Genomic DNA, 24,563 nt, shown 5'->3' with positions numbered 1-24,563 from the left:
GGCATGGGGTTATCTGCAGCGTCTTCCTACCGCGACAGACCGGGGAATATGCCCCAGCGGTGAGTCTCGAGGAATACAGTACCACGTTAGGGACTGGGTGAAAATACAAACACAGTCATCTGGCGTGAGGAGCCATGTCGCGATACATCCCTCGAAGATACATGGACGGGCCTCCTAAATTATTTCCATTTCAATAAATAACATTTACAATGCGATATACTATATTATTGTAATGCACCTTTATTCATAATTTAAAATGTATTAAAATAGGCCATCAATAAAGACTGCACACATAATAACCAAGTTAGAAATGCCAACAATGTAGCCGCTAACATTGTAATGACATGGTCACAATGTATTTACCATACGAATGACAATGTTTATGTTGTTGAGTTGCAGAACAAGGGCTACACAGTCTATAGATGTATTGATGTGAGTGTGAGATAAGCTACACGGGGGGATGTTGAGTCTGCTGCATGGTGGCAAATAACAAACTGGGAAAAATGGGATGTCCAACACCTCCTATTGAAATCACTCTGACCAACAGACAAGAACGTGAGAGAGAGAGAGGGATTATTGTTTATTTCACTTTTGCTAATGATCTATTTCACTTGCTTTGGAAATGTAAACATACATTTCCCATGCTAAGAAAGCCCTTAAATTGAAATTGAATTGAATTGAGAGAGAGAGAGAGAGAGAGAGAGAGAGACATCATTACAACACTGTACATAGCCATAATATTTGAAATGTCTCTATTCCTCTGAAACTTTGGTGAGTGTTATGTTTACTGTTAATTATGATTGTTTATGAACTATTTCACCTGCTATGGCAATGTAAACATATGTTTCCCATACCAATAAAGCCCTTAAATTGAATTGAATTGAGAGAGAGAGAGAGAGAGAGAGAGTGCGAAAGAGAGAGAAAGAGAGAAAGGGAGAGAGAGAGCGAGAGAGGAGAGAAGGAGAGAGAGCGAGAGAGAGAGAGAGAGAGAGAGAGAGAGAGAGAGAGAAAGAGAGAAAAAGGGAGAGAGAGGGGGGGGAAGAGAGAGAGACTAATGCAGGGGTGGAGTCATGTCTCTGCAGGAATAAACTGAGAAGGAAAGTACATGCAGCTGCATGAGGACAATGCTGAAGAAAGTTTGGCAGGTCCCTCAAAGCCTGTCTAAATGAGGACCTTAGTTTACATTTCTAAATTAGAAACAGAGAGCCTACTGTTAGACTGCGAATGAGGAATGAAAGGGGGAGGTTGTAGACTATTAATGTCTATATTCACATTCTAATGATTTCACTGGTGTATTTAAAGTGTATGTGGTGTGTGTGTGTGTGGGGAGGGGGGGGTGACTGGACGGTTAGTGACGTTTGTCATGACGGCTTGATTTCAGGTGTGTTAGCCAAGGTGGACCCCTCATTACAATCATGTGAACTGGCGTTTAGACTTGAGTTGACAAATGATCTGGTAATCAGCCTCTAAAGGTCCACAGACTGGAGCTGATGCAGAATTCATTAGGCCCTGCAGTCAAGCACATCCTTCAACTCAACTGACCATTATCCCTCGTTATAAATGGGTAATATAAACTGTGTTCCACATGACACCCTATTCCCAAAATAGTGCACTACATTCGACCAGAGTCCTATGAGCCCTAGTCAAAAGTAGTGCACTATAAAGGAAATGCGGTGCCATTTGGGACGGGCCCAAAGAAGCACTTTGATTTACAAGCATCTAGACTGATCACTGCAGGAGTCCATCCAGTTTTTTGTATTATATTTCAGAATCCCAATACATTCCTGTATGTTTTCTCAGGGGCTTTTGAGACAAGAATCTAGCCGTGGCCCAAGGCCATACACACATTACTAATATGTTACAGTCATAATTTATTTAGTTTGATGTTGAGCTTAGCCTTTTTATACAACACAAACCCCTCTTGTGATTCATAGACTGGTTTCAGCAGCATCATTAGAGGGACTGTTGTCCTTCAACGCTGATTTAAAGCATGTTGTTTTCCATTTGTAGAGATAAACTTTTAGTGTTGTAAAGCTGTGTTATTCTATAGTAGGCCTCAGACCAACAGTATGGGCTTTACAGGGCCTTTACTGTCTGTCTACAGACACAGTCCTTCAGGGCTTACATCTGGGGCCTGACTATACTGACAGGGCCTTTACTGTCTGTCTACAGACACAGTCCTTCAGGGCTTACATCTGGAGCCTGACTATACTGACAGGGCCTTTACTGTCTGTCTACAGACACAGTCCTTCAGGGCTTACATCTGGGGCCTGACTATACTGACAGGGCCTTTACTGTCTGTCTACAGACACAGTCCTTCAGGGCTTACATCTGGAGCCTGACTATACTGACAGGGCCTTTACTGTCTGTCTACAGACACAGTCCTTCAGGGCTTACATCTGGGGCCTGACTATACTGACAGGGCCTTTACTGTCTGTCTACAGACACAGTCCTTCAGGGCTTACATCTGGGGCCTGACTATACTGACAGGGCCTTTACTGTCTGTCTACAGACACAGTCCTTCAGGGCTTACATCTGGGGCCTGACTATACTGACAGGGCCTTTACTGTCTGTCTACAGACACAGTCCTTCAGGGCTTACATCTGGGGCCTGACTATACTGACAGGGCCTGTACTGTCTGTCTACAGACACAGTCCTTCAGGGCTTACATCTGGGGCCTGACTATACTGACAGGGCCTTTACTGTCTGTCTACAGACACAGTCCTTCAGGGCTTACATCTGGGGCCTGACTATACTGACAGGGCCTTTACTGTCTGTCTACAGACACAGTCCTTCAGGGCTTACATCTGGAGCCTGACTATACTGACAGGGCCTGTACTGTCTGTCTACAGACACAGTCCTTCAGGGCTTACATCTGGGGCCTGACTATACTGACAGGGCCTTTACTGTCTGTCTACAGACACAGTCCTTCAGGGCTTACATCTGGGGCCTGACTATACTGACAGGGCCTTTACTGTCTGTCTACAGACACAGTCCTTCAGGGCTTACATCTGGGCCTGACTATACTGACAGGGCCTGTACTGTCTGTCTACAGACACAGTCCTTCAGGGCTTACATCTGGGGCCTGACTATACTGACAGGGCCTTTACTGTCTGTCTACAGACACAGTCCTTCAGGGCTTACATCTGGGGCCTGACTATACTGACAGGGCCTTTACTGTCTGTCTACAGACACAGTCCTTCAGGGCTTACATCTGGAGCCTGACTATACTGACAGGGCCTTTACTGTCTGTCTACAGACACAGTCCTTCAGGGCTTACATCTGGGGCCTGACTATACTGACAGGGCCTTTACTGTCTGTCTACAGACACAGTCCTTCAGGGACCAAGCCCAGAGGACCATAGGGGGCATTGGACACCAGCATTAATTATGAGGCCGACACAGGGGTGACTGACTGGGGTCAGGCTGTCACTGAACCAACCGGCAAAAGGAGGGGAGGAACCATGTAGAGAACTTGAGCTGCCTCTCTCACTTCTGAATGGTTGCGTTCCGATTTTACAGCCTTTTCCAGGAGTGTGCACTTGCACACTCTTCACGTCGTCAGGGGTTTAAAGCATAGGATTGGGGCAAGCATTTGGGCTAGAGAAAGTTTCCATACACAAATCATATCCTTTAAAATCCACGAAGGGAAATAAACAAGTGATAGGAATAGCAGGTGTGTGAATTCATAAGATTGTACATGGCATGTTAGGTATGAGGCAGAAGGGCCCAAACAGGTTAACGGGAAATGAGTTGCATCAGTTTGACCAAAAGAAGACAGTCATTCACTCAAATCCAATTTTATTTGTCACATGCGCCGAATACAACAGGTACCTTACCTTAAAATGCTTACTTACAAACCCTTAACCAACAATGCAGTTTTAAGAAAATAGAGTTATGAAAATATTTATTTTAGTCAAGTATAATATTTACTCAGTCATTCATTGTCGTTTAGTCAGTCATTCATTCAGTCATTCACTCAGTAAATCACTCACTCAGTCATTCATTCTTGTTAAAGTAAGGAAGGGCAGTATAACATGACCGGAGGAATACTACCTGACCTTTAGCTGATCATTAGAAATTAATGAGGACAATGCTAAAGAACGTTTGGCAGGTCCTCAAAGCCTGTCTAAATGAGGACCTTAGTTTACATTTCTAAATTAGAAACAGAGAGCCTACTGTTAGACTGTGAATGAGGACCTTAGTTTACATTTCTAAATTAGAAACAGACAGCCTACTGTTAGACTGTGAATGAGGACCTTAGTTTACATTTCTAAATTAGAAACAGACAGCCTACTGTTAGACTGTGAATGAGGACCTTAGTTTACATTTCTAAATTAGAAACAGACAGCCTACTGTTAGACTGTGAATGAGGACCTTAGTTTACATTTCTAAATTAGAAACAGACAGCCTACTGTTAGACTGTGAATGAGGACCTTAGTTTACATTTCTAAATTAGAAACAGACAGCCTACTGTTAGACTGTGAATGAGGACCTTAGTTTACATTTCTAAATTAGAAACAGACAGCCTACTGTTAGACTGTGAATGAGGACCTTAGTTTACATTTCTAAATTAGAAACAGACAGCCTACTGTTAGACTGTGAATGAGGAAAGAAAGGGGGAGGTTGTAGACTATTAATGTCTATATTCACATTCTAATGGTTTCACTGGTGACAGGATGGTTGGTGACGTTTGTCATGACGACTTGATTTCAGGTGTATAGGCCAAGGTGGACCCCTCATTACAATCATGTGAACTGGCGTTTAGACTTGAGTTGACAAATGATCTGATAGTCAACCTCTAAAGGCTTCATTCATTCTTGGAAAAGTAAGGAAGGGCAGTATAACATGACCAGAGCAATACTAGCTGATCATTAGAAATGAATGAGGCAGATCTCGAGTTCTGTGGGACGTGTGTATTATTCCCCCTGCTGGACATATGGACAGGCTTACTGAAACTGGATTTAGTTTTAGTCATCTTGGTCATTACAAGTAAAAAAAAAAAATACAAATGCAAACTCTGATTCTCATGAAACTAACACACACACACACACACACACACACACACACACACACACACACACACACACACACACACACACACACACACACACACACACACACACACACACACACACACACATGTTTTAGGACAGTCTGATGATGTTTTAGGACAGTCTGATGATGATGTTTTAGGACAGTCCGATGCTAATGTTTTAGGACAGTCTGATGTAGATGTTTTAGACTTAAACATTACATGAAGTCAACATGTAAACACACTAATGCATACCACACACAGTTTGACTGAGGTTATCCATTTGAGAGAGAGAAGTTTTAGAACTCTATCTCTCTTGAGTTGATTATCTGCCACTACATACTCTGTTATGTAGGACAGAGTGGGTTAGTGGATTAATGTTTGTCTTCTTCCCATTGGCATGTTGTACAGAGCCCTGTGAATATTTCACAGACTAAAGCCTCCTTTCATCGGTGAAACGGTAGTGGATTAATCGCGCCTGGCTGTCAGACAGACATGACATGTTCCATTTGATACACAGATTGAAGACTCCACTGCTGTCATTTGGAGGAACGCGCACAATATCCCAACTGGTAAGGAAGTGAAATATACTTTTATGATCATGTCTTGACGAAGAAAATGTTTCTTTAGACTATCTTGTTTACGTAGTGACTTCTGAGTTTTGATAGCGGACTGTTGCAGACGAATCTCGACATACAGTAGATTGACCGTTAAACCTGAAGAAGGTTTACTCAAACAGTGAATGATCTTCTGGAAAATTAGAATCGGTTAGAATGCATTTACAATCTGAAATGCCTACTCTATTGTATTGTTCTACATTTTGAAACAATTGTGAAAACAGTTGACGATTATAGTGATATCCAAAGCGTTCTTCTCCGTTTATTGTTCCATAAACGTTATGTTGAATGCCATTGAAATAGAATGATTAGAATATATATATATATATATAGAATATAAATAGAATCATTCAAATGCTATGGTTGATTTATTCTCATTCAGATCAACATGGAGAAGCCCTGCATACTGGCCACTACCTTCGGAGCACATGGAGGCATCTACAAATGCTTTGCACCTGTTGTGGAGAAACACTTCACCGTTATCCCATACGAGACATTCCTGCTAGACCAGAAGAATCTGTCAGAACAGGTCAAAGCAGTGTTTGTTTGGGGCGTTTCCCTGAACGTTGACAGAGGTCTGATGCAGTCTCTGCCTAACCTCAAGGTGGTGGTTAACGGAGGGGTGGGAGTGAACCATCTGGACATACCCATGATCAACAGCTTTGGGGTGAAGGTGTGCAACACCCCTCATGTTGTTGACAACGCCACTGCCGACATCGGGATGGGTTTGATGCTGGCGTCTGCAAGGAAGATCGTTGAAGGTAGGCCTACTGTATGTCCGAAACTCAGAGTTAGTCGTTTCTCATTCAAACATATAGGGCCAGTTTCCCATACACAGATGAAGTCTAGTTCTGGATTAAGAAGAATGCTCAATGAAGAATCTCTATTGAAAGTGCTTTTTAATCCAGGACTAGTCTTAATCTGTTTCCGGGGGAACCCGCCCATAAAGTGACAGAATGAATCCCCTTCTATTCCTTATCATATTCCTACAGGTCACCATTACACCCTAACCCACAACAATGAGGACTTGCCAGAGAGCTCCATGGGTATGGACGTCAGCGGGGCCACCCTGGGCATCATCGGTATGGGGAGGATAGGATACAAGGTGGCCAGGAGGGCCCAGGCGTTTGATATGAAGATCCTCTATCATAACAGGAACCGCAGGTGGTAATAATACATTTGATTTGACATAGTTTCCAAACACACTCTAAGACACCTTACATCCAAAGTACATCAAATGCTGGTCAAATTAAATCAGCAGGACGTTACTCAATCTAGACAGTAGAATGGCTGTGGTTAAGGTTTAGACATTGGTCTGCTGTGTGATTCTGAAAGCTACACATTCACCCTGTTCATTAATTTACTACTCATTTACTTATTCAAACTAAATTAGGATTTTAACTCTAAACTCACTGTAACACAGACTCAGTACCCAAACAGACTTCTTTCATCTTTAATTTATTCTAAAGACAATGTGATTGTGGTTTCTTTACTTCTATTTTCTTTCTTTCCAGGAAAGAGGAAGAGAGAGCAGTGGGAGCGATGTACTGTGCCAACATGGAGGATCTGCTCCAGCAGTCAGACTTTGTGATGGTGGTGGTGAACCTGTCACCTGCCACCCAGAAACTGATCGGTGCCAAGGAACTAGCCATGATGAAACCTACCGGCACTCTCATCAACATCAGTAGAGGTATGACCAGACCATAGAGTTAGAATAAGTAGAATGGCCCTCCCCATTCAGGTCATTATGAGTGTCCCCGTAGCAGTAAGTCAGTGATTCTATATCTATGGACCTGACACACATAAGGCTAAATCCTGACCTGAGATCTATGGGAGGAAGAACTTACGACTTTCACATAAATCATGCATTGATGTAAATTAGAGCATTGTACAAAATGTGAGCCACACACAAGGACCTAAAGTTAGATTCACCCTAAAGTTATTGTGATCAGACTCTTAAACTCGCCATAACAAATGTAATAAACATTGGAGCATTTGTTTTCACAGGCCTCGTTGTAGACCAAGATGCGTTGGTGGAAGCCCTCCTGAAGAAAGTGATCCGAGCCGCTGCACTGGATGTGACTTATCCTGAACCCCTACCAATGTTAGACTGATACCCTGAACCCCTACCAATGTTAGACTGATACCCTGAACCCCTACCAATGTTAGACTGATACCATGATCCCTTACCAATGTTAGACTGATACCATGATCCCTTACCAATGTTAGACTGATACCATGATCCCTTACCAATGTTAGACTGATACCCTGAACCCCTACCAATGTTAGACTGATACCATGATCCCTTACCAATGTTAGACTGATACCATGATCCCTTACCAATGTTAGACTGATACCATGATCCCTTACCAATGTTAGACTGATACCCTGAACCAATACCAATGTTAGACTGATACCCTGAACCAATACCAATGTTAGACTGATACCCTGAACCCCTACCAATGTTAGACTGATACCATGATCCCTTACCAATGTTAGACTGATACCCTAAACCCCTACCAATGTTAGACTGATACCATGAACCCTTACCAATGTTAGACTGATACCATGAACCCCTAACAATGTTAGACTGATACCATGAACCCCTACCAATGTTAGACTGATACCATGAACCCCTACCAATGTTAGACTGATACCATGAACCCCTACCAATGTTAGACTGATACCCTAAACCCTTGCCAATGTTAGACTGATACCCTAAACTCCTACCAATGTTAGACTGATACCCTAAACCCCTACCAATGTTAGACTGATACCCTAAACCCCTACCAATGTTAGACTGATACCCTAAACCCCTACCAATGTTAGACTGATACCCTGAACCCCTACCAATGTTAGACTGATACCCTAAACCCTTACCAATGTTAGACTGATACCCTAAACCCCTACCAATGTTAGACTGATACCATGAACCCTTACCAATGTTAGACTGATACCATGAACCCCTAACAATGTTAGACTGATACCATGAACCCCTACCAATGTTAGACTGATACCATGAACCCCTACCAATGTTAGACTGATACCATGAACCCCTACCAATGTTAGACTGATACCCTAAACCCTTACCAATGTTAGACTGATACCCTAAACCCTTGTCAATGTTAGACTGATACCCTAAACTCCTACCAATGTTAGACTGATACCCTAAACCCCTACCAATGTTAGACTGATACCCTAAACCCCTACCAATGTTAGACTGATACCCTAAACCCCTACCAATGTTAGACTGATACCCTAAACCCTTACCAATGTTAGACTGATACCATGAACCCCTACCAATGTTAGACTGATACCATGAACCCTTACCAATGTTAGACTGATACCATGAACCCTTACCAATGTTAGACTGATACCATGAACCCCTAACAATGTTAGACTGATACCATGAACCTCGACCAATGTTAGACTGATACCATGAACCCTTACCAATGTTAGACTGATACCATGAACCCCTAACAATGTTAGACTGATACCATGAACCTCGACCAATGTTAGACTGATACCATGAACCCCTACCAATGTTAGACTGATACCCTAAACCCTTACCAATGTTAGACTGATACCCTAAACCCTAGCCAATGTTAGACTGATACCCTAAACTCCTACCAATGTTAGACTGATACCCTAAACCCTACCAATGTTAGACTGATACCCTAAACCCCTACCAATGTTAGACTGATACCCTAAACCCCTACCAATGTTAGACTGATACCATAACCCCTAACAATGTTAGACTGATACCATGAACCTCGACCAATGTTAGACTGATACCATGAACCCTTACCAATGTTAGACTGATACCATGAACCCCTACCAATGTTAGACTGATACCATAAACCCTTACCAATGTTAGACTGATACCCTAAACCCTTGCCAATGTTAGACTGATACCCTAAACTCCTACCAATGTTAGACTGATACCCTAAACCCCTACCAATGTTAGACTGATACCCTAAACCCCTACCAATGTTAGACTGATACCCTAAACCCCTACCAATGTTAGACTGATACCCTAAACCCTTACCAATGTTAGACTGATACCATGAACCCCCACCAATGTTAGACTGATACCCTAAACCCTTACCAATGTTAGACTGATACCCTAAATCCTTACCAATGTTAGACTGATACCCCAAACCCCTACCAATGTTAGACTGATACCCTTAACCCCTACCAATGTTAGACTGATACCATGAACCCCTACCAATGTTAGACTGATACCCTAAACCCTTACCAATGTTAGACTGATACCATGAACCCCTACCAATGTTAGACTGATACCCTAAACCCTTACCAATTTTAGACTGATACCCTAAATCCTTACCAATGTTAGACTGATACCCTTTACCCCTACCAATGTTAGACTAATACCCTAAACCCCTACCAATGTTAGACTGATACCATGAACCCCTACCAATGTTAGACTGATACCATGAACTCCTACCAATGTTAGACTGATACCCTTACCAATGTTAGACTGATACCATGAACTCCTACCAATGTTAGACTGATACCCTGAACCCCTACCAATGTTAGACTGATACCCTGAACCCCTACCAATGTTAGACTAATACCCTAAACCTCTACCAATGTAAGACTGACACCCTGAACCCCTACCAATGTTAGAGTGATACCCTAAACCCCTACCAATGTTAGACTGATACCCTATACCCCTACCAATGTTAGACTGATACCCTATACCCCTACCAATGTTAGACTGATACCCTAAACCCTTACCAATGTTAGACTGATACCCTAAACCCCTACCAATATTAGACTGATACCCTAAACCCCTACCAATGTTAGACTGATACCCTGAACCCCTACCAATGTTAGACTAATACCCTAAACCTCTACCAATGTAAGACTGACACCCTGAACCCCTACCAATGTTAGAGTGATACCCTATACCCCTACCAATGTTAGACTGATACCCTATACCCCTACCAATGTTAGACTGATACCCTAAACCCCTACCAATGTTAGACTGATACCCTAAACCCCTACCAATGTTAGACTGATACCATGAACCCCTCAAGCGCTCCAGAGTACTCCGTAATGTCAAAGTGAAAATGTTACAAATTAATACAAATTACATAACTAAAAATATAGAAATTCAATAAGTATTCACCCCCTTTGTTTGGGCAAGCCTAAATTAGTTCGGAAGTCAAATTTGGCTTAAGAAATCACTTAAGTTATATGGACTCACTCTGTGTGAGAGTGGGAGGTTGTAGATAGAGGTTGACATGATTTTTTAATGACTACCCCTTCCTCTGTCCCCCATACAGTATCTGTAAGGTCACTCAGTCAAGTATTTCAAGCACGGATTCAACTACAAATACCAGGGAGCTTTTCGAAAGCCTCATAATGAAGGGCAGTGATTGGTAGATGGGTAACAATAACAAATCAGACATTGAATATATCTTAGTCAAGTTAATAATTATGCTGTGGATGATGTATTAAATCACCCAAACACATCAAAGATGCAGTCGTCCTTCTGAACTGAGCTGCAGGACAGGAAGGAAACTGCTTAGGAATGTCACCGTGAGGCCATTGGGAATTTGAAAACAGCTACAGAGCTTAGTGGCTGTCATGGGAGACAACGGAGGATGGATCAACAACATTGTAGTGACCCCACAATAACCTAAACGATAGAGTGAAAAGAGGAATACAAATATACAGAATACATTTTTCCCAAAAACATTAATATACAGTATATGTATGGAAAAAAGGCACTAAAATAATACTGTAAAAAAACACAAAACAAACGTGGCAAAGGAATGCACTTTTTTGGCCTAAATGCAAAGCCTTATGTTTGGGGCAAATCCAACACATCACTGAGTAACTGCCTCTTTATTTCCAAGCTTGGTGTGGGTATGTTTGACATTGGCAAAGACGGGGTGTTTTTCAGGATGAAAAAAAGCAGGATGGAGCTAAGCACAATCCTAGAGGAAAACCTGCTTCGGCAGAACAATAACCTACAACACAAAGCCAAATCTACCAAGAAGACAGTGAAGGTTCCTGAGTGGCCTAGTTACATTTTTGAAAAGACTTTCTTTAGGCACTTGTATAACCCTCAAATAACACATTTCTGTTTATTTTTTCCTGGACAGAGGCCACCCCCTTGCTGCTCTTCCAAATGTCATCATCCTGCCCCACATAGGGACCCACTCCGTTGAGACGACGCAGATAATGGTGGAGAAGATGGTGACCAACGCCCTGGCAGTACTAGGAGGGAACCATCCTCCTGATGAGGTCAAGGTGTAGGTCAGAGAAGTTTCCTCTAGGTACAGATCTAGGATCAGTTTCTATTCCCCCAATCCTAACCTGAACCATTAGTGGGCAAAATGCTAAATTTAAAACCAAAATCGGCATCTAGGGGCAACTTCACCCTATTCCTCAGGAATCACCCTGGACCCTCCATGCCAGTTTTAACTAGCTGCCATGCCTTAGAGCAGGGGTGTCAAACATCTGGCCCCGCACACGAGGGGGTCCAATCCGGACCATGGGTGGTTTGAGTAGCCTCAAATATTTAGGAAACATTCATACAGTATCTTGACTGTGTCCAGCTCGCTAATAATCCCCGAAATTAGAGCTACACAGTCAGGGAGCAAATTTCTAAAATGATGGATAAACTATTTTTTTTCTCACCTTTTGACGGCAAGGAAATACAACACTTCCAGTGCGGCCCTCCGGGGTCCTCGGGGTGCCCCCCTTCCAGCATTGGGGAACATCCCGCGCCATGTCTATTTCTATGGGCACAAGCCATGTTCATGACACAAACTGTTCACACCGCTCTTGTTGGTGGAGAGAATTTTGCAGGTTTAAAGCTTATTTCCTGCAATTCAACACATTTTGTCAAGGGGTGCAAATAAAATGTTGCAGTTTTAAAGCAAAAATATTCTTGCAATTCCGTACATTTTGCCATGTCTAATGTGTATACATGTGATATTTGTGGGACAAAAAAATGACCACAATATTTCTGGGCTAAAAAAACAAACAAACAAAAACTGTTAGCTGACATGGGCTAGTTGATCTGGACATTTCAGACCAGTTATACATACATAGCTCTCTAAGGTCTGCAATCACACATGACAAGAGGAACTGATGATGCACCACCCAATTTCACAATTGCACCTTGTGCATTCTACTATTACAACTTTCAAAAGTAAGTTTAAAGCCGGACTGAATTCCTTTAAAAAATAAATAATAATAATAATTGTGGGGGGGGGACGACCCCCTCCCTCCCCCTGCCGACCTCTCAGTTTGGGAACCATTGTTGTAGAAGACCTGCCTTAGAGGGTCCTAACTTCCACCATCACTGATCTAGCAGAATGTGGAAGGAAGGAGGACAATGGGGTAAATCTATCCAGCGGGGATGAAGGAAAGGAGAGGAGGAAAATGAGATATTTAGTATTGAGACTTAGCCACCACAATGCAGCAGTGTCACTGATCAGAGAAGTCTTCACCATCCACATTAATAAGCACCAAATCATAGCTCCGTCCTGGAAAATTCTATATAAGTTATGACACTATAGATAATAGAATGTTGGATAGAAATGGAATATATTGCTTCTGAATCGTGAATATGCCTTCTCAGACGGTACATGGAAATGTACTGTAATTTATATCACTTCATATTGACTGTTGATTTAACTCATAACCACTGATTATACAGGTTTAGAGCATTATGCATACTGTATTTCTAACTGCAAAATAAACTTGACACACCTGTTTTTTTTTTGTGTATTAATGTGTCACAAATATATACATCAAATGTTATAAATATTTAGTAAATCTGAAGCAAAGTTATAAGATATTTAGTAGTCCAATGTAATCCATCCCTACAGCACTTAAGAGAAGAAACTGCGTCCTCCGGTGGAGAGGAGAGAGAAGCTATGGAAAGGATGGGGGCGGTGATGTCATGATGGTTAACTTTACCCAATCCGTCGGCCCCGGTCCCGCACCAGTCAGCCGGGAACAACACAGTTTTTTTTATGTGACAGAAGAAAGCAGTAACTACTCCCGCAGAAGTACGGGGAAACGGCTTTGTTTGAAGAAGCGTAACTTTACGCACAGACAGCAGACAGTGGATCAAACTGAACCCACAGACGTAGTAGTCTTACAACCCACACAGAACCCAGTGGGGTTCTGAAGAATAAGAAAATGAATCGGAGTTTAAGTAAATCGCAGTCTTCTTTGCAGTATCGTGCGACAGTGGAAGTGAAAAGCAAAGTAAGTAGCCGCGCGGGAGTTGGGCATCCTGTTTTATGGGCTGACTATTGTTCCATTTGGAGAGGATGCTGTCTAGCTGCGCATTGTGCTCCCGATAAATGGAAGAATAACGGTCCTTGACTAAAATTATATGTAGTCCTACAACCAATATGTCACCCTAGTGTAGGCTACTGTCATTTAAAAAAATGTGTTTATGCTTTTATGGTATGAAATAATCTGTTTACCACCAATTTGGTGGTCCATTCACCCATTAATTTCTATTTTTACCTGTCATAACATTATATTTTAGATTCTAAGTAATGTGTTATTACCTGCATATGTAATAGCCAATATTATGGCTATAAGCTAGATAGATTTTCTGCTCACAATTCTTGGCTGATCTACAGGTACATGTATATTTTGCTCCATATCATCTTAGTTTAGTCCAGTAGCCTAATACATTGCTGACACTCAATATCAAAAACGCATTCGTCAATGAATTGCTTTGATTTGTCTAATAAGTATGGAAAGGACAACTTTTCTTTATCGTTCAAAGTTTCTCCGAAACATTCTGTCTTTAGTATGGAGCAGAGTTCAGAAGGTTTTCCCTTAACCGTTCCAACCCCGGGGAGTTCCAAGATTTCTACAAGCTCATCCTGCGCCTGCACCGTCTAACCAGCATTGATGTCATCATTGGCTATGCAGATATCCAGGGAGAGCTACTACCCATCAATAACGATGGCAACTTCTGCAAGGCCGTGTCCACTGCTCCTACCTTACTGCGGATCTTCATACAGAGACAAGGTATACACCCAGAACAGACCAGCCAGTTGTTTTACTCTGAAGCCCTAAACACAACTAGCTGTAATTATGCAAGACTAAGCCAGTTATTATGGTTGTCTGTCATTAAAAAGGTAATAAAAACCAGGTAACATCGATAGGCTTCAATAACACTGAGATAACATATCATCCAAAGCTGAGACTGGAATACAAATATCCTTCTTGCAAGCCTTCGTCATACGGGATTTATCAGAGTTTGCATCAGGGAAGTTGTTTATGTGTGTCTCCACCAGCAGCAGAAGGGGAAGTAATTTAGTTGTCCAGGGTTGATGTTTATTTTCATGTAATTGCTGTGCGCTGCTATTTTTGTATGTTTGTTTACATGGTGGACTATCTACATTTGTTTCCCTTGTTTATGTACCCTCAGGAACTCCTGTTTATATAGTTTGTAGAGAATCAGAACATATTCTGCAGCAATCCCTTCTGATGTCGACAGTATGATTTATGCCCTGGTTGTTGTGCTAAGTCAGAAGTTGTTTCTTGCCCACATTGACCCACACAGTCAATCAAACAATGCATCAGTTGATTTCAAATCAAAATCAAATCAAATGTTATTTGTCACATACACATGGTTAGCAGATGTTAATGCGAGTGTAGCGAAATGCTTGTGCTTCTAGTTCCGACAATGCAGTAATAACCAACAAGTAATCTAACTAACAATTCCAAAAAACTACTGTCTTATACACAGTGTAAGGGGATAAAGAATATGTACATAAGGATATATGAATGAGTGATGGTACAGAGCAGCATAGGCAAGATACAGTAGATGATATCGAGTACAGTATATACATATGAGATGAGTATGTAAACCAAGTGGCATAGTTAAAGTGGCTAGTGATACATGTATTACATAAGGATGCAGTCGATGATATAGAGTACAGTATCTACGTATGCATATGAGATGAATAATGTAGGGTAAGTAACATTATATAAGGTAGCATTGTTTAAAGTGGCTAGTGATATATTTACATCATTTCCCATCAATTCCCATGATTAAAGTGGCTGGAGTAGAGTCAGTGTCATTGACAGTGTGTTGGCAGTAGCCACTCAATGTTTTGCATTGTAGCCCTTAGGGGAATTAGACTAGTTAGTACATTTGACAAGTTTTGCTTTTCAAGACGTGTACTAACAGATTTCCTTTTCACAGAGGAAGTAGACGACAATACCTTCTGCCCCAATGCCACTGTGACACGCCGGAGGAAGGTGCCAGCGATCCCCCTGCCACGCGGCGACGTGAACCGCAAAAGGCCCACGGTCCACATCAGCAGGCCGCAGGACTTCCGCCCCATCTCGTCCATTATTGACACAGATTTCCTGCCCGCATCTCAGCGCCGGGTGCGCCTTTACCGCCAGGGCTCAGAGAGGCCCCTGGGGTTCTATATCCGGGATGGGACCACTGTGAGGGTGACTCCCCATGGCCTGGAGAAGGTACCTGGGATCTTCATCTCACGGCTGGTCCCTGGAGGCCTGGCTGAGAGCACAGGGCTGCTGGCTATCAACGACCAGGTGCTTGAGGTGAATGGGATTGAGGTGATGGGCAAGGTGTTAGACCAGGTAACAGACATGATGATCGCAAACAGTCACAATCTTATCATCACGGTGAAGCCGGTGAACCAGCGTAATAACATAGTGCGTACCGGCAGCTGGATGTCGGGGATAAACTCAGGCAGTGTCAGCTCTTTAGACTACCAGAGTTACCACAGCATGCCCATCTGTCAGAGTTACCACAGCATGCCCATCTGTGTGGGAGCCTACAGCTTCACTGATGACGAGCTGCAGAGTGACGAGGACTTGGACATTGTGATTGAGAGAAGACTCAGAAACTCATCCCGTCGCTCCAGTGCCTCCACCTCCACAGCCTCCCGTTCCCAGGCTTGGTCCCAGCCCCAGCAGAGTCCTAGGCCTTCTCCTAGGCCATCCACCCGACGTCCTCCCCGTCGACCTTACTCTGTCATCTCCTCAACCTCCTATCACTCACAGCCCAGCCTCACTAACCTGAACCTCAGACTGAACCGAGACCTGACCCTGCAGCAGCACTACGGCAGCAGCCCAGCCATCAGGGAGATGAATGGAGGTGTGTTTAACCACAGCAGCCTGCTCACCCTGAGGACAGAGCTACGACGCAGCCTGGTGCTACAGAGGGGAGGGGTGGAGGAGGACGGAATGGTCATCACCTTGTGATTCTACAGTCAGATTCTAGAACACTACAAACCACAGGGGGCTGCCGAGGGGAGGACGGAATGGTCATCACCTTGTGATTCTACAGTCAGATTCTAGAACACTACAAACCACAGGGGGCTGCTGAGGGGAGGACAGAATGGTCATCACCTTGAGATTCTACAGTCAGATTCCAGAACACTACAAACCACAGGGAGGGGAGGACGGCACATAAAAATGGCCAGAATTAAGGGAATGGTATGGTTTAAAACACGTGTTTGATTAAACCACGTGTTTGATGTATTTGATACCATTCCACTACAAACCACAGCCATTACCACAAGCCTGTCATCACCTTGTGATTCTACAGTCAGATTCCACCAACCTCCTGTGCTACAAACACTGCCAGGGGCTTTTCAATGCTTGAGACGGAGGAGACATTTCCTTGGCTGATTCTAAATGGCACCCCATTCTATATAGTGCACTGCAAACCTGGACCCTGGTCACAAGGGGAGTGCACAGAATGGTCATCACCTTGAGATTCTACAGTCAGATTCAGAACACTTTTGAACCCACAAATGTTGTCCCTCTCAGCACAGTCTCTAAAATTTGGCCAGAATTAATGGAATGGTCATGAAAACACGTGTTTGATTAAAATCCAGTTTGATTGTTATTTGAATGTACCATTCCACATGTACTGCTGATCTGCTCCAGCCATTACCAAAGCTACAGCCTGTTGTGGTTTTATTATATCCTCCCGGTAATCACTGCATCTCAGCGCTAGTGCCACCAACCTCCTGTGCTACAGACACTGCCAGCCTTTGTTATACCTTTTCAATGCTTGAGACGGAGGAGACGTTTCTTATTGGCTGGGTCCCAAATGGCACCCCATTTCCTATATAGTGCACTGCTTTGACCTGGACCCTGGTCACAAGTAGTGCACTATAAAGGGAATAGGGTGTTGATGATACATTGTGAATTCAGGGATCTGACCTTTTGAACCCACTTAAATGTTGTCCCTCTCAGCGTCAGTCTCTCAGCACATTTGAAAGCGGAGCGCCTAAGTATTTAATATGGAAATAGTCATGAAACACCATTATGTATTATTAGTAAATCCAGTTCTGGCACTTGTTATACTGTGAATGTGCATGTCCTTTACATGTACTGCTGATGCATTGTGTGTCATTAGAACTGTTGTCATTATTAAAGCTGTGTCATTAGCACTGTTTATGGTTTTCATTATATCTCCCAAGAATGGCACAGTGTCATTATGTCACTGCATCTCATTATGCATTATGAATTGTGTCATTATAGAACTGGTCATTACTACAGACCCTGGTTCATTATGAACTCCAGACTGTCATTATGAACTGTGTCATTATGAATTGTGTCACCCTGTGTCATTATGAATGATTATGGGTCAGTCCCATATTGTGTCATTATGGTGTCATTATGCTGCGTCACATGAATGTCATTATTGTAAATAAGAATTTGTTCAACTGACTTGCCTCAGTTAAATAAAGTTAAATAAATATGTCTATTATGAATTGTTTATGATTAATAAATGTGTCATTATGACTATGTCATTATGAACCAAAATATCAAGCCATTATGTGTGTCCCAAATGTCATTATGCACTGTGTCATTATGAATTGTGTCATTATGAACTGTGTCATTATGAACTGTGTCATTATGAATTGTGTCATTATGAACTGTGTCATTATGAACTGTGTCATTATGAATTGTGTAATTATGAATTGTGTCATTATGAACTGTGTCATTATGAATTGCGTCATTATGAATTGTGTCATTATGAACTGTGTCATTATGAATTGTGTCATTATGAACTGTGTCATTATGAACTGTGTCATTATGAATTGTGTCATTATGAACTGTGTCATTATGAATTGTGTCATTATGAACTGTGTCATTATGAACTGTGTCATTATGAATTGTGTCATTATGAATTATGTCATTATGAACTGTGTCATTATGAATTGTGTCATTATGAATTGTGTCATTATGAACTGTGTCATTATGAACTGTGTCATTATGAATTATGTCATTATGAACTGTGTGAGCCACTGGCATTTGTATCTGTGAGTTTTCAGCCCTTCTGTCCACAGACTTTGATTAAAGAGGATGTGGGCTAAATATCAACCACAGTTTCAGTAATTTGTGATTTGCTTACAGTAGGCCCATAGGTTTAACTCAAAGATGAAACAAAACAGTCTCCCTGACCCACTTCAACAATACAGATGTAGACCATGCTTGCTGATAAGTTATCAAAAATATTGTTCAAGTACCTAATGCTTGACCCTGTCTTGAGCTCACATCTGACCTGGTATGATATTTGTTGTCATAATGTTCTGCTTATGGGAAAATGACATTGACCAGAAATACTTAGAGCTGCAGAAATCTCTCATTGAACCAGGCAAATTTGAATTCTATATGTATTCCATAAAAATTCTATATGTATTCTATATTCAATATTCAATATGCCATGTTTACCTATTGTAGTTTATTCCCCATAGGTGTGATTTCACAGGGTGCCCCAAACTGCAACAGGTATGATATGAATTGATGAGTGTGATACACCTGGTGGCAACAGGTGTGGTCCCCAGTGGTGATCAAGGTCAACTCAATTGTTCTACTGTGCTCAAAATGATCCAGGGTAAGAATTAGAGACACACTCATTTGATTGGAGGGTCATGACCATGCAATATGTTAATGAGCAAACGTCACTTCCTCACTTCCTGTGCGCCATGTTTCCTATCAATAGTTGGATGATGCTCTTCAACAGAACAAACAAAAGAAATGGTTGATTAAAAATAGAGGAAATTCTGCCATTATTGGTATTATAGGCGAAGAAAACGATTTGATAAGTGCATGCCGAGTATTTCATGGTATATTTTTCATAGCCGTGTGGTGCGCGCGCCTAAGCTCTTCTCCACTCGGATTGGTGAAAACAGACTCACGAGCACGCACTCTGTCGAGAGCTTTCTCTTCGACTGCCAGGTCGTGTAAGGTACACTTTCCCAAATGTATCTTCACTATATATCTGCATGATTAACATTGTGTCCAAAACGTTGTTGCAATTCACCAAATATTTAAATCCTGCCGCCAAATGTGTATGAGTGGTGAAGTTACCTCAGTGACCTGTCTGTGTGTGCATGCAAATTAGGCAAAATGCGATGCTAGCATCAGTCATCCAGCTAGCTAACAACTGTTTTAGCTGGCTTGCGCAGATGCAGTATTATTATGCATCCTGATGATTGATCAGTGGTTTGGTATTTCTCTGCTCATTCTTCGTAGTTATTTGCTAGCCAGTAACATCCAACTGTCAGTGTGCCATTCACAGAATTATGTAACTTCTCTTAACTGCAGTTTTTCCCAGCAGACGAAGTGACCAAATGATACGTTTTACTACTTGGCTGGCATTGCGTTCATGTAGCCAGTAACGAAAACCGAGGAACGTACCATTTCCGCCAACAATGACTAATGACAAAGTTGTTATCATTTTATATATAACTATTTATGGGATTCAGAGGCAACCGCTTGCTTGGCCTACTAGTCCAGAGGCACCTCCACTAAATGCTGCTTTGTATCACTGACACTGAAGTGGTTATTGTTTACAGTATATACAAAAAAAACTGATTTAAAATGTCTTGTTTTTGTTTCTAGGCCTACCTCTGGCTTGTGAAATGAACCTTTTATTTACTGCTGTGTTTTGCTCGTGCAGGGAAAAGATGTACCAACTACCTGTGGAGAAATTGGACAACATCAGACAATCAAGGAAGAGAGTCAAAGATATTCTATGTGACATTGGACTTGACAACTGCAAAAAGTTGTTGGATGTAAGTTCTGTTTGTACACTACAAATGTTCAAGCACAGATATTAGTGGGACTTTGTTCACTGTGGCTACTCTTAATAGAATATTGATAGATTCATTTTTGCATTAACCCTCTCTTGGTCTATTTTGTTTTCCAGGATCTTAAATGCTTTGATGCAGGAGACGACTGTTTTGAGAACACAGACTGGGAGGATTTAACGGACGGTTACCATGGCAAAAGGAGAAAAAGGGTACGCTCATCATTGTGGACGACAAGTCATTTATTATTCTGTCATAATAGCTGTTGCAATACTGTAATATGTCTTAACTTTATATTTTAAATGTAACATTAATATTTAAATCACATGCTAACGTCATCATTATTATTTAAATCACTCAGTGGCCATATCGCAGGGAGATGCTCTGCTGTGCCCTGTGCTGGTTCTCTACCCGGTCATGGTACACCTTCAGAGGACACGTCCAGCGCTGTCACGAGGAGGAGGAGGACATCAGCGCCCTGTCCTCCTGCCCCAACTGTTCCTTCATCAGCCAGCCTGATGTCACCAATCAACACATCAAGCTGTTCCACGGGGGCTCAGCCAAAACCACCAGTGCCTCATGTACTTTAACCTCCACCACGTCCCATACTACCATCCATTCAGTCTCCACCACTGACGTAGGAGACAAATACTCGTGTCGAGGCTGTGGGTTCCACGACTCGCTGTTCTATGTCATGAGAAAACACGTCCTGGTGAACCACTACGGGTCGTTGTTGAACCGTTACTATGGTCACCGGAACGAAGCGGAACAGACAGCGGGCGGGGTCAAATTGTCCACGTTCTTCTGCAGGATGTGTAACATGCCGGCGGAGACGTCAGAGCACCTGCTCTACCACATTCTGAGCTCAGACAAACACAAGGAACTGCACGAGCACATCAGGCCCTTCATCGTCGAACATGTCAACACGAACCTCAAAACTAGCATAAGGAACGGCCCGCAGCAGAAGCTTCCGAACCTGGCTCCCAGGGCTGTCCAAAAAGTAGTCTCTCTGGTCTCCAAGAACAGTAACCAACAGCAACCCAACGGAAGTTCCATAGCAAAAAACCCTTCCACCGGTACTATGCTTCTGGCTGCTCCAAGTAACACAACGGCCCTTGTGTGTGGTCCAAACCAGAGGCACATGTTCCTCGCCACACAGGGCCCAGGAGGAAATGGCTTAGTACTCACTCAGCGGGCAGTTACTTCTCTTCAGAACCGTGCTGCCTTGCCCACCTCCACACTCGTCAAAGCTGGTCCCATCAGAATGATGCTGCCCAACACCCAGCAGAATGCCACCAAACCGTTACCAATAACAATTAGAGTTCCCCAACAACAACAGCCCCGACAGGTCCTACTTCCACCCGGTGTCCAAATCAATGTCCAAAACAAGATGGGTGGTGGTTCCCAGCCCTTTATGTTGACCCAGTCTGGTCCCAGAGGAGCCGTCATGTCCTCCCAGTCTGTCCGTCTGGTCCCTACTGGCAACAAGGTAAACGGCATGCCAACCTACACACTGGAAACTGTTCAGGTTGCCATGCCAGTCCAGTCTGCTGGGGTCACCCAAATTGTCAATAAAGGTGTGCTTGTGACCCAGAACATGACCACTCTACAACAGCAGAACAAGCCGTCGACTATTATCGTCATGGGAAACGGTACGGTGTCCAATCAAGCGGCTGGCACGGCCGTGATGAACCTGACACAAGGTGACAACGGCACTGAGAAACCCAAAGAGTTGGCTGTGCAGACACAATTTCTGAAGAAGATGGAGAATAACACAGTGAAATGCACAAGATGTAAAACGTTATTGTCGGAGAAGGGTATTTTTCAGCATTTGTTGCATGGTCTGCAGTGTTTACTCTGCCCGTTGGTGTTCTATTCCATCCAGCAAGTCATGGTACACATGGGTAAGGAACACAAGCTCTCAGACAAAGCCAACTGTGACGTCCTCAAAGAGAAATATCGTCTGGGAATCAATCCCCAGGGGGGCCTTTTGTTTCCCTTTTTTGACATGAGCGCAACTGTCCCTAAAGACCTGCTTGCAGACAAGGAGCTAAACGTGGTTCTGGTCACATCGACTAAAGACCGGATCTATCTGAAGCTGAGACGAGAGTCCATCAAGTCAGCATATCAAAACCTAGCAAAAGACGGTTGTCCCTTCTGTCCAGAGAAGCCTCAGAACGGGGAGGATTACGAGCTCCATCTGAAGACAAAGCATCACATTGTACCCACTATACATGCCATACTGAAGGCCCCAGCCTTCAAGTGTGTATACTGCCTGGGGGTGTACACAGAAAAGTCCACTTCCAAAACCATCTCTATACACGTCCAGCGCTGCAGGTGTGCCCCCAAGGCAGCCAAGGATGCAGAGAGATTGATCAACCCTGATCCAAATGCCCAGACAATCAACGGTGGCGTGCCGGCCGCTGCCCTGGATCAGAGCAGACCGAGTAGGTCTAGGGAAGCGACAGGGGGGGCCACCAAGCAGCAGGTGGGGCACAAATCCAAACCTGGTGCTTTTACATTTGACCCCACTGTGTCCCTGGTGCTGGATCCCACAGGAATGGAGATGCTTCCCTTCCAGGATAGAAAGGAGTTCCTCACCAGATACTTCCACCGGAGGCCCTACCTGTCTAGGAAAGAGATGGAGGCCCTGGCGGGCCGTCTGTGGTTCCAGAGGACTGACGTGGCGTCTCTGTTTGGGGCGAAGCGCAGCCGGTGTATGAAAGCACTCCGACAGAAGAAGACTAAGGTTCTGATGGGGTTTAACTGGACTGAGCTGAGCAAGCTGAAGCACGACCTTGTTGTTCCAGAGATTGAACCTGAAAAGAAAGCTGAGCCAGGGAACGTAAATGTCTAACTTACTGTATGCACAGTCATTCTGCAGACAGAATGCATTTAAAGTGAGTCAGTGTGCAAAAAAAACAAACAAACAAACAAGGAAATATATTAACCAAATTGCAAGCTGTGTTTATCATGAAGATATATTTTGGATGTATAGAAAGAAACGGTGATAGCCCTTGTCATTATTTTCTTATTATAAAAAAGGGAATTTTAAAGGAAACGATGTCATCGAGACAACATTGAAAGACGAGAAAGAGTCATGAGAATTAGATGTCCCTTTTGAGGTCATGGGGGAAAAAAGTCTAACTAGTATTTTGTCAATTAACACTTGAGTTTATACCCATGTACCCATTTTGACAAAAAAAAAGACAGTGTGGACCAATTTGTTTTTGTACAATTGTAAAGAGTGTTTATAGTAGAATTTAAACGTGTGTAGATATTTTATACGATCTGTTAATATACCCAAGAACTTGTGGACACATACAATATTTATTTGGAATCTCATGTCATTGATAATTATATGTTCAGTATAACTTCACAGTCTGGGCAGCTTGTAAACACGCACTATTTGGCTCAAAAACTAAAGCAGTTTATTAGCATAATATGCTGTAGGATATAATAAAGTGACATTCAAGATGCATAGTACAAGTGCCTCGGTTCTCCTATAGAAGTTTTCATGGTGTGCTAAATTAAAGGATGTGTGTTTTTCTTCTTTTCTAGAGATGACCTCGTTGATCTGTGTTTTTGTTTTGCACATAAATTACCATATTTGTAAAAATGTTAGTTTGTTTCTTTATTGGGTTTGGCATGTGGATTAAAATGAAATAAATATAGTATGTCCTGGCTTGAAATACACCCAACAAGTCTACTAGTAGATTTATAAAAATTGTATTCACAATTTGAATTAATATTATCTAACCTTATCTGTGGTATAAATCCACAATCGATGATTTCTAGCTGACAT

General features: G+C 42.7%; 3 protein-coding genes across 5 annotated transcripts; all 3 read left to right on the top strand.

Annotated features, from left to right (window-relative positions):
• The first annotated feature begins 5,486 nt into the window (after window positions 1–5,486).
• Window positions 5,487–13,411, top strand: zgc:136493 (uncharacterized protein LOC692276 homolog). 2 transcript variants are annotated; one of them, XM_024388860.2, is made up of 6 exons: window positions 5,487–5,606; window positions 6,034–6,412; window positions 6,644–6,815; window positions 7,166–7,341; window positions 7,659–7,755; window positions 11,789–13,411. In XM_024388860.2, exons 1-6 carry the CDS (start codon window positions 5,535–5,537, stop codon window positions 11,940–11,942), a joined length of 1,050 nt encoding a protein of 349 aa, XP_024244628.1. In that variant the 5' UTR covers window positions 5,487–5,534; the 3' UTR covers window positions 11,943–13,411. The 2 variants fall into 2 exon arrangements, with proteins under 2 accessions (XP_024244628.1, XP_024244620.1); XM_024388852.2 differs by having other exon boundaries at window positions 6,644–6,818.
• A 180-nt stretch (window positions 13,412–13,591) lies between these two features.
• On the top strand, window positions 13,592–17,226 carry pard6ga (par-6 family cell polarity regulator gamma a). The gene is made up of 3 exons (XM_042315048.1): window positions 13,592–13,910; window positions 14,471–14,693; window positions 15,877–17,226. The coding sequence occupies exons 1-3, from the start codon at window positions 13,842–13,844 to the stop codon at window positions 16,908–16,910; spliced, it is 1,326 nt and encodes a 441-aa protein (XP_042170982.1). The 5' UTR covers window positions 13,592–13,841; the 3' UTR covers window positions 16,911–17,226.
• A 2,310-nt stretch (window positions 17,227–19,536) lies between these two features.
• Window positions 19,537–24,432, top strand: adnp2a (ADNP homeobox 2a). 2 transcript variants are annotated; one of them, XM_042315056.1, is made up of 4 exons: window positions 19,537–19,904; window positions 20,629–20,743; window positions 20,878–20,970; window positions 21,120–24,432. In XM_042315056.1, the coding sequence occupies exons 2-4, from the start codon at window positions 20,636–20,638 to the stop codon at window positions 23,613–23,615; spliced, it is 2,697 nt and encodes an 898-aa protein (XP_042170990.1). In that variant the 5' UTR covers window positions 19,537–19,904; window positions 20,629–20,635; the 3' UTR covers window positions 23,616–24,432. The 2 variants fall into 2 exon arrangements, with proteins under 2 accessions (XP_042170990.1, XP_042170989.1); XM_042315055.1 differs by having other exon boundaries at window positions 19,538–19,914.
• Window positions 24,433–24,563: the final 131 nt, after the last annotated feature.

Source organism: Oncorhynchus tshawytscha, unplaced genomic scaffold (genome assembly GCF_018296145.1).
Source record: "Oncorhynchus tshawytscha isolate Ot180627B unplaced genomic scaffold, Otsh_v2.0 Un_contig_5612_pilon_pilon, whole genome shotgun sequence".
NCBI classification, from domain to species: Eukaryota; Metazoa; Chordata; class Actinopteri; order Salmoniformes; family Salmonidae; genus Oncorhynchus; species Oncorhynchus tshawytscha.
Note: the sequence above shows the minus strand (reverse complement) of the source record. Positions and strands in the feature narration are given on the sequence as shown.